General features: G+C 54.7%; 2 protein-coding genes across 2 annotated transcripts; both read right to left on the bottom strand.

The window, feature by feature from the left end:
* Nucleotides 1-775: 775 nt before the first annotated feature.
* Nucleotides 776-7732, bottom strand: TGME49_293030 (hypothetical protein; the record flags this gene model as incomplete). Its single annotated transcript, XM_002370074.1, has 1 exon — nucleotides 776-7732. One exon carries the CDS (start codon nucleotides 7730-7732, stop codon nucleotides 776-778), a length of 6957 nt encoding a protein of 2318 aa, XP_002370115.1.
* A 141-nt stretch (nucleotides 7733-7873) lies between these two features.
* On the bottom strand, nucleotides 7874-9745 carry TGME49_293020 (hypothetical protein; the record flags this gene model as incomplete). Its single annotated transcript, XM_002370073.1, has 1 exon — nucleotides 7874-9745. One exon carries the CDS (start codon nucleotides 9743-9745, stop codon nucleotides 7874-7876), a length of 1872 nt encoding a protein of 623 aa, XP_002370114.1.
* Between the last annotated feature and the right edge of the window lie 70 nt (nucleotides 9746-9815).

The raw sequence follows: 9815 nt of genomic DNA, 5'->3' as shown, positions 1-9815 counted from the left end.
TGCCAGCGAGTGATCTTGCTTCTGCTCAGATTTTAAAGAGGTCGCTAGAAAGATGAATCACCGTGGAGACAAAAGGGCATCCCGGGAAGCTGAAAGACAAGTCTCGAGGTGTCTACGTTTCTTTCCGTTGAAGCGTGAGGACTCCGTTAACACTGAAAAATATAGATAGAGGCAGAAATGATGTTCTTCTCCTTGTTCTCACTTCTCGTTCTCCTCCTCCCTGGTCTTGTTCCTTCTTGTTTTCCTGTTCTTTTCGTTCTTCTCCCCCTTTTCTTGTGTCGTCGGTTCTTCTTGCTGCTATCCTCCTCCGCGCGCGTTCTCCTTCTTGAAATTCGTGTGCCGTTCTTCTTGTTCTTCTTCTCCGCGGTCGCGACTCTCTGCTCTCCTCCAGGTCCGCCACGAGGCCGAAGCATCGCTTTCGACTTCTTCGCTTCCTTCAACTGTCTCCGCCCACCGCTGCTGCAGCTGGTGGCTCTCTGCTTCTCGCTTTGACTGTCGGCTTCCTCAAGTCTCCTCTTCCTCTCTCGCTCTTCTCCAGTTCTCTCTGTGTTTCGTGATACTTATCTCTTCTCTACTTCCTCCCTCCTCTCCTCGTCGCACTCAAATCAAAACTGTTTCTCGACATTCTCGACTTGTCTCGCGTTGCCTCCGACCCTCCTCTCTCTTTTTCTCCGCTTGCAGGTTTTCGGCTTCTCCCTCGTCTGCTTCAGCTACTTTCGCTGTCTTCACGTTCCCCACTGTCTCCACTGTCTCCGATGCTTTCCTTCCCTCGCTTTTACTGCTTTTTCAGTTTCTCGAGGTGAGGCTCTGCGCTCTTCTTGGCGAGGTTTCGTTTCCTCTCTCTGTCTCTCGTGCGTCTTCTTATCCACTTGCATGTTTCTGTGTGTCTCTCATCTCCTGGGTGTCTCTCTTTGAGCTCTTTGAGTTTCCTCTCTTGTTCGGTTCCTGCCGTTGTTCCTTCCCCGCCCTGTTCTTCGCCCCCAGGGGACTCCGAGCCGTCGCGCGCGTTCCTGTCTCCGTCATCCCTCTCTCGCAGTGGCTTCGCTTCCTCAGACTGGCCTTTTCCGACAGCGAACTCTGCACTGGCAATGCCGAGAGGAGAAGGAACCTGTCGATAAGGAGAGAGAGATGACGGCAGCGGACCGACAGCGTAGGTTGCAGCAGCCCAGCGAGCAGCCGAGAGAGAGGGAACAGAAGCGACAGACTGTGTCGCTCTTCCGCCAGCAGTGCGAGACGGGGAAGCAGGAGGCGGTGAGGAAACGGCTGGCTTTTTCTGCAGAGAGGAAGGCGCAAGAGAAGAAAGGTAGTACATCGACGAAGCCGTGGAGACGTCCTCGACGAACTCCCCAGACAAGGAGAGAGAAATCGCCTCTTGGGCTCGGCCGTCGTTCGGCTTCTCCACTGCGTCACCCCACTCTCGCGGCGCCCCAGACAAAGAAGAAGCCACGGACTCCTGCGCGACTGTGTGAAGTCGAACAGAAGAGCGCGACGTTCTCGAAGAGACAGGCGAAGAGGCGAGAGAGGAGGAGGAAGAAGAAGCTTCCACTGACGAAGAACTGAGGCACGGTGCGCGAGAGGGGAGGCTGGCGACATCGTGAGAAGACGAGAACTTGATCTGTGGTTCGACAGAGAGGGAAAGAGAGGACGCCTCTGTCTGTGAAGACGCGGAGAAACCGTGCGGTTGCGGGAGAATTCCAAGCGACGACGCAGACGCCGAGGCAGAAGAACGCAGGTGTGAGAAGACAGATGTGGAAACTGAGGGAGAGAAACTGGAAGGCAACGAGGTCGTATGGGCAGAGCACGGAGGAAGAGACGCTGGGTGAGAAGCGTGAGGAGCGGCCGGTTCACACTGATTGGAAAGCTTTCTCTGGAAAGACAGAAGGGAAGCATCAGAGAGCTGAGAAGAAGACAGAGAAGGGTGAGAGGAAGAGACAGGAAACAGAGGAGGAGCAGGGGGGAAGCCCACGGGAGGCATGCCGCTTGCGACTGAGGGCAGATTTCCAGAACTCAAACAGCCGGAGGAACCGTTTGTACTCCGACCCAGAGACGCAGATGGAGACAGGGATGAGGGAAGGACAGAAGACGAAGAACAAGAGCGAGAAGCGGGAGAAGAAACCTTCGCCGGTGGACGACTGGAATCGTCTTCGAACGCCGGCGAGTCTGCAAGCGTCCGGCGATGAGGAGGAGAGACAGCGGTTGGGGAGAACGCCGAAGACACTCCTGTCTCCGCGGGTGTCTCGGCACCTCCGTGCTTCTCTCTCTTCGCTGCGTCCTCACTCCGCGCGCTGGAAGCTCGGAACGCATTTGCAGAGTTTTCTCTTCTCCTTTTTCTCTTCTTCGCATGCAGTAGGGTCTCTGCTGGGGCAGCGAGAGGTCGAATATCCACGCTGGTCTCCAGTCCAGATTCTCGTGGAGAAAGGAACGCACAAGAAGAGAGCAAAACAGAGCGAGATAACTGTGGGAGCGCGGATGAAAACGGCGGCGAGAGAGTCGAAGAATAGACACGGGAAGAGGATGCAGAGGTCGACGAATCAGGCTGAGAGGAGGCACTGGAGGCACAAACGGAGGAAGACGAGAAAGAAGAAAAGGAAGAAAAGGAAGAAAAGGAAGAAGAAGAAAGAGAGAAAGCAGTAGAGCTAGAAGAAGAGGAACAAGAAGCAGGTGACGGTGAATACAGAGAACAGGCGCCCGACGAAGAATCTGAGAGGAGGGAGGAAAAGCCTTCTGCGGAGAGGGAAGAAGATGAAGACAAGGATGACGAACAAGCTGTAGGAGGAAAGGCTGGGCCTTGGGGCGAGGCAGGAACTCCGGAAACCGCGAGAGAAGAAGAACGACTGTAAGAAGGATTTTGAGAAACACCGGAGTAGCCTGGAGAGAGAACGGAAGTAGAGGAGCAAGAAGCAAGGAGCGAACGGCTGGAGGACAGACCACAGCTGCTACCCACGATGTTGTTCTGAGGCATCTCAACCTTTCTAAGATTCTGCATTTCCTCTCTTCTTCGGGACTCTCGAACATGAGACCCTGCATGCATCGAACATTTGCCGGATTCACTTTCAAGCAGTAATTGAAAGTACACATCGGGAGAGAGCAAAGACGAGAATGGAGACGAACGAGAAGAAAGAGCGGAGGAGGACGAATCAAAAGGAAAGCCGGCAGAGTACTGGAAACCTGAAGCGAGAGAAGGAAGAGGAGAAGGCAGAGGAGAAGAAAACGAAGAAGGAAGAGAAGAAGAAAGAGAAGAGGCAACAGAAAAAGGAAAAGAAGAAGCAAGAGAAGAAGAAAGTGAAGAAGGCGAAGGCGTGATCGCATGGGGGGAAATCAGGGACGATGCATGCACGGCAGGGGAGGCAGAAGTATGGTAGGAGTAAGGCTGGGGAGACTGAGGTTTTTGCGAGACACCGGAGTAGGGAGAGGTGAAAGGCGAAAGAAAAGGTATAGAAGAGGGAAGAGAGGAAAAGCTGGTGAGGCGCGAGAATAACGGAGGCGCCTGGAGAGGAGGCGAGGAATCAGAAGAGAATGAAGATGAGGAAGAGATCGGAGGCGAAGGGAGCGCCGTCAAAAAGGAATGCGAAACACCGGACGAAGGGGGAGCAGAGGGAATCGAGGGGGCTCGTATTTCAGAGAAATGAAAGAGGCGCGACGGCGTTTCTGCATGTCTCTGCAGTTCCTCTTTTTTGCCAAAGGAAGTTGCGCTCGCAGGCACCGTTCCGACTGACGGCAAAAGCGAAGAAGTGAAAAGTGAGGAAGGAAGAAACGAAGAAGATAGAAGAGAGGAGGCAGGGAGAACGGGAAGAAGGGGCGGACCCCGAGATGCCTTGAGAGACGAAGAAAACGAGGACGCCAGAGAGGAGGTGAGAGAAGAAGGAACAGAGACACCACGCGAAGCAGAGAGAGAAGACGAAAGAGAAGGCAGAGAAGAAGGCAGAGAAGAAGGCAGAGACGAAGGAACAAGTGTGAGGGAGAAAGGAATGGACAAGCCGGAGGCGGTCCTGTCATCAGACCTTCTTGTTCGTTCATCTTCACTTCGGTGGTTGGAGACACCGGAAACAGACTGGAGGTTGACTTTTTCTTGTTGCAGATTCAACTCTCTCTGAGCCTGTTGAAGGAGAAAGAGAAGAAGCGGCTGGTAATTCTGGAGAGCCGTCTTTTCCTCCAGGATCGCGCCGTCGCTCTCGTCTGACGTCACTTTCCTCCGTTTATAATTGTTCTTTCGTCTTTCGTCTTCCTCTCTACAGACATGAAACTCGGATCTCTGGTCCGTCTCTCCAACCACGCGCTCGCAGTTGTCTCCGCTCTTCCTCAACAACATTCCCCGTCCATGTTCCTCTGCATCCTCTGTGTCTCTGTGATTTCCTTCCGCAGTCTCATCTTCACTGTGTGTCTCTCCTTCCCTCTCTCCTATCCCCTTGTCGCCGTCATGGCTCTCCTCAAGTACTCTCCGCTGGCACGCGTTCTTCTGTTCTCTCCTGTCCTGCCTTGCATCCCTTCTACACTGTTCCTCTCGCCACTCTCCGCGCTCCTGCTCAGGCTCACAGGTCGCTTGTCTCTCCCGCTGTTCTCCAACGAGCGTATTGCCTGCTCGCGTTCTCGCCTCCCGGCACCGCCATCGCGTCTCTGTCTCCCTCGCTTCATCTGCAGAAGAGGGAAGACACAAACCGCGACCACCGCAACCGGAGAAGCAGCAACTTTCTCCAGTTTCCTCTGCACAGGGAAGCGCCGGGGGAACGCCGTGCTCCGGACGCGAGAGCAGGATGCGTTTTCCTTCTCCCTCCAGAGGTCTCTCCCGCTTCCTCGCGCCTTCTTTCGAGTAGCTCCGTTGCTCTTCGCTCGACCCCTGTACACGTCGGTCCGCTTCTCCCTCGTGACGGAGAGACACAAATGGAGGAGACAAAGGAAGTGAAGAAAAGGATGCAGAAAACGAGGAAACACAAGGGAGTGATGGAGGCTGGTGGATATGGGGATAGCCGTTCTGGCTAGAGACCGATGCGGCTCGAGAGAGGCTTTTTTTTTCTTCGGTCTCCACCTTACAGGATTCGTCGAACCCACGGATCGAGGTGCACAGGGAACTGGCAGCGTCGCCTTTGTTACGACCTTGTTCCTCGATTCTGTCACGGTCTTTGACGATCCGCTCTTGCCTTTCTCTCATGCTTGCTTCTTCTCGCGGCTCTTGTGCCGACGACGCAAGCATTTTTCCTGAAAAGCTGGAGATCTCCGAAAGCCACTGCGTTTCATTCGTCTGGATTGTCTCGGCCCTTCTCATAGCTCCTGCTCTCTCGGCGAGATCGCTTCTGGCGGCGAAGCCAGCCTTTTCCTTCTCGTTTTCAGCCTTCGCCTCAGACCTCCCCAAGTCTGTTAACTGCGGGCAGTCGGCGTCGTGCTGAGTTGAAGAAGAAGAAGGCGCAGCGATGTGTGCACCGCGAACGGCCAGCTGGGCGGAGTTTCTAGACGACGAAGAGGGGGAAGCGACAGATGCAGCGACCGCGGAAGCAGAAAAGGCTGAGGAACTTGCAGCAGAGAGAGACGAAGTGAGAGAAGACAACGAACACACAGACAAAGTTTCTGGGTACCTGCGCAGCTGCCCGGTCTGCGGGGGGGGTGAAAGCATCCTGAAAGCCTCTGCATGCAGAGCAGAGGGAGCGAAAGCTTTTGCAGAAGACCTGAAGTCGCTGGCTTCTCCATTGAGGCATGTTGTTCGCTCTGGAGACAGAGGCGGCAAGTGACAGGGAACATTGAGTGAGGGAAAGGAGGAGGCGGGAGTGGAGGAGAGAGAGGGGGCTTCCGGCGGCGTCGAAAAAAACAAAGACAACGCAGGTGCCGAGCTCAGCAACGCCGAGAGAGACGAACTCTGAGAGTGCACCTGCCGGTGACTCAGCTCCGTGATCAGGCGGCGACTCTCTTGTGTCCAATGTGTAGAGAGAGAAGACGATGGAATCGAAAGAGAAGAGGAAGGAACTGAAAGGGAATACGATGGAACTGGGAGAGGAGAGTAATGAAGTGACACTCGCGAAGAAGGAACCGCGGCACCCGAGGAGGATTGCGACGAGGATGGGGAATGATTGGGAGGTGGAAGGGGAGGTGAGTGCAGTTCTCTCGGGCACAGTGGTTGCGAGTCTCGAGAGTCTTGTTCTTTCCCTGAATCTTGTCGGCCTTCTTGGGCTGGTCGATGTTGGGAAGTTCCACCAGGTTTTTGAGTCTCCTGTCCCTGTCGCGCATCCGGCTTGGCCTTCGGGGGGCTTCGACCTCCCGCAGAGACCGTGGAAGAGACCGGGAGAGAGGAAGACTGGGCAGATCTCGAGGGCGCGAAAGAGTTAAAGGGGGCCGACACTGTTGAAGGGCATGACTCAGGGAAAGCAGCAGAAGAAAGACCGAGCTTTCCTTCGTGGCTACCTTGAGCTGCTCGTAGGTGGCCAAAGACGATGCGAGGAAAGGAGGGAGGTGACATCCCAGGCAGTGGATCCTGGAGGAGATTTCGCCGTTTCTCTTCTCTCTCGCGTCGAGGCGTGCCAGGATCACCCTTGGTGGGATGTGGAAGACAGAGCGGTGACGGAGCAGATCCGAACGACGCGCGAGAGGAGGACTGAGGATACAAAGAGGGCCGAGAAAAGGAAGGAGGAGAACGAGAGCCTCGCGTTGGCGGCTGGGTTGACGCCGAAGAAAGGGAACTCGCTGCCGATGTAACCGCCTCGGGACAGGTTTTCACTGTTTGTGAGATCGAAGCAGAATGAAGCAAAGACGAAACGCTGCCCGAGTCGCGTGGACCTGCACAGGTTGTTTCGGAAGCGGCAAAAGGAGAGGAAGGCTGCGGAGATAACAAGGAGTCTGAAAGGTACTCTCTGGACTCGCTTCGATTCCTGGACTCGAAAAAGTTCTTTCGCCACTCTTCGCCGCATTCCAGAACTTCTGCCTCTCTGGAGTTCTGGGGCTGACACGAGTTCCTCCCATTCGGGCGGCAACTGTTCGTCTTGTTCTCTCCTCCATGTTCAGGGGAAGAATTTGACGGAGAAGGACGTTGTTTCTCGAGGCCTAGCTCTTCGCTTTTCTTCTCGATCCGGAGGCGAGTTTGCGGAAAACGCGGAGACGCAGAACCGGGAGAGACGGGGCGCGAAGCACTGCTGAGCGAAGCCGGACTGCATGCACCTGTGGAGTCCCCAGAAGGAGACACTTGGCCCTTCTGAGCTAGAAGTTTCTCCTCGGCGTCGCAGTGAGACGAAGGGGAAGAAGGCGGCAAAGTCAAAGGGGAGACACACTCGCAGAAAGAAAGCGACCGAACAGTGGATGGCCTATATGGGGGTTCGTTTGGGTACAGAACAGACTGCTCTGAACCAGTGGGGGCTCGGAGGAGAGACACCCTCGAAGGAGACGGTGCGTCGATAAAGAGGAGACACGAGGAGTCCTGATGTCTGGTGGGTGTCAGAATTGGGATTTCGTGGAGGGTGTGCCGAGCAGGCGTCTCTTCTGCGCAGTGTTCTCTCTCGCCTTTCTCGTTGTGTGCGGTGTTGCCTTTGCCAAGAACTCTTTCGTTCTTCCCAGGAGAAAGACACAGGGAGGCGGCAGCCGTCGAAGCCGGAGAGGCCAGCAGAGGCGAAAAACAGTCCGAGTCGCCCGAAGAAGGGCAAAGACCTGGAACAAAGATGTCAGAAATACACGATGAGGAAAGACAGGTAGATCCTCTCACTTCGCTGCCCAGTTTCACGTTGTGAGGACGCTCTCCGGCTGCAGCAAAGAACCCCATGGTAGTCCTGCCATTTGAGGACAGAGAGACGGGTGAGGGAACCTCGCTGTCTCCGTTTACGACAGCAGGATCTTCGTAGAGGAAAGATGAAGCACAAGCGGAGGGCGACAGCGCTGCCGTGGACGACGGAGCTTCCAATATCTATCTATACGTTTCGTCCCTTTCTTCAGACTTTGCCTTCTTCAAGTTACTCTTCTGGAACTCTGGAGACACAACGGAAGCTAAGAGAGAGCGTGCATCCTTGGGTTCCCCCACCGTTTCGTGGTCCGTCTGTGGTTCCCTTTTTCTCTGACCTTCCAGGACGTGAAGTACGTCACGGCTGAAGGCCTTCAGGCCCCCAAGCGTCTCTTCCATCTCTTCATCTGCGAGACCTGAACCAGAAGCGGCTGACGGCGACCACGAAGATGAAGCTGCCAGTGCATGCGAAACGAGACAAAGCTTTGTTTCAGACTCTGCGATAGCTGCTTCCTTTCCCGAGCTGGGTCTGCGTGTCTCCGATAGAGTTCGCGAGCTTTGGGTCTCGCGGAAGAAACCTGGTGCACGCGCCTTTTCTTCCTTCTCGTCCTTGCCCTCTGACTCTGTTGAGTTTGGTTCTCGCGGTGTAAATGAGACACTCGAGCAACATCCGTCGCAACGAAAGGGGGAAGAAGGCGACAGTGAAGCCGAGGAAGGGGAGAACGAGAGAGACGAGGAAGCAGGAGACGCTTCGCACGGGTGTCTGTATTCTGATGTCTGAGACGACGGCGAAGACAAGCATGACGAGGAACGATAAAAGAGTGAAGGAAGCACTGGACCTGGGACAAAGGCTTGAGATCGTGGAGGGTCCACTGTTGTTGTTTCGCCTCCCATGTTGCGTGTCAGCCTGTGCAGTGACATTATAAGAAGAGGACCCGATTCCCCTCTTGTTGCCGCCTTTTCCCCCAGTCGTCTAGTTTGTTTACATTTGCGTTCATGTGTCTTCCTTATTGTCCACTCGAAATGCTTCACGCCTCGAGAGCACACAAAGCGTTCGTGACTCTTTTCGTCGGCGGTGCTGCCGAGCGTCGCAACGGTCGTCTCCACGCCGCCAAGACCAACGAAAGACAGCGATGGGCGAGAAGCGAAAACTGGGTTTCCTTCCTCCCGTGGTACAGGCGTGAAAGCCATAGATCGAAAAACAGTTTTCTGTTTTCCTCTTGAAATATTTGGACTTGCACAACTAGAGAACGAGGAAGGCGCGGAAAACGCGACGGAAGAAGAGAAGGAGCGAGCAGGGGATGAGTCCAGCAGTTGTGGTTCGGAGTCACTTCGATCTGTGTCGAAGGTTGCTCTCTTTCTGGGCTTCGCATGACACATCTCTTTTCCATTCTTCCCCCAGCTGACTGAGGTCTCAGCTGGATGTGGTTGATCGATCAAATCAAGCGGTGGGAGAGCCGGAAACAGAAGAGCCTTCCTTTCTCCCTGACGGATGCTGCTGCGTTTTACAGAGAGCGACGAGCTCTCTTCACGGAATGCAGACGACATAGGAGAGATGGATGAATGGAGGGGGATTCGACAAGTGCCACGACGAGTATCCGCAAAGGCTGGAGAATGTTCTGCTTCTGCTGGGGGTCGTTCTTGACACACGAGCAACGAAGCAGGCGTGTCATCGCTCAGGTTTTGTTGCAGCCAGCCCTTTGTGGAGGAACCAGAGGAACCAGGTTGGTTACTGCAACATGTCGTCGGAAATGAGTTCCCTCGGAAACCAATCCCGTCAAAACTATTCTCCAATGAAGAGACACGTGTCTTTGATCCTCTAAATGCGAATGGACTGGCAGATCTACAAGTTGGGGACCCGTCAGAAACTGGTTTCGAGAGCTGCGAAGGAGCCACAGTGACGAAGGAGGAATGGTAGATCGGTGACACGCACTGCGACTGGTTCTCCCGTGATGGCGAGGAAAGGAATGGCCACGAGGGTGAAGAAGAACAAGAGAAAAGGAAACTGGTGCAGCCGCCTTGTGAGGGGACGCTGATGCTTCTTCGGGAATTTCCCATTGTCGCCTTCTTGCTCTAGAGTTTTAAGAGACACGGAAACAATATCCTCAAAGCGCAGACGGAAAAGGCA

This window comes from Toxoplasma gondii, chromosome Ia (assembly GCF_000006565.2).
Source record: "Toxoplasma gondii ME49 chromosome Ia, whole genome shotgun sequence".
Lineage (NCBI taxonomy): Eukaryota > Apicomplexa > Conoidasida > Eucoccidiorida > Sarcocystidae > Toxoplasma > Toxoplasma gondii.
The sequence above is the reverse complement of the archived record's forward strand: the minus strand, read 5'-3'. Positions and strand labels throughout refer to the sequence as shown.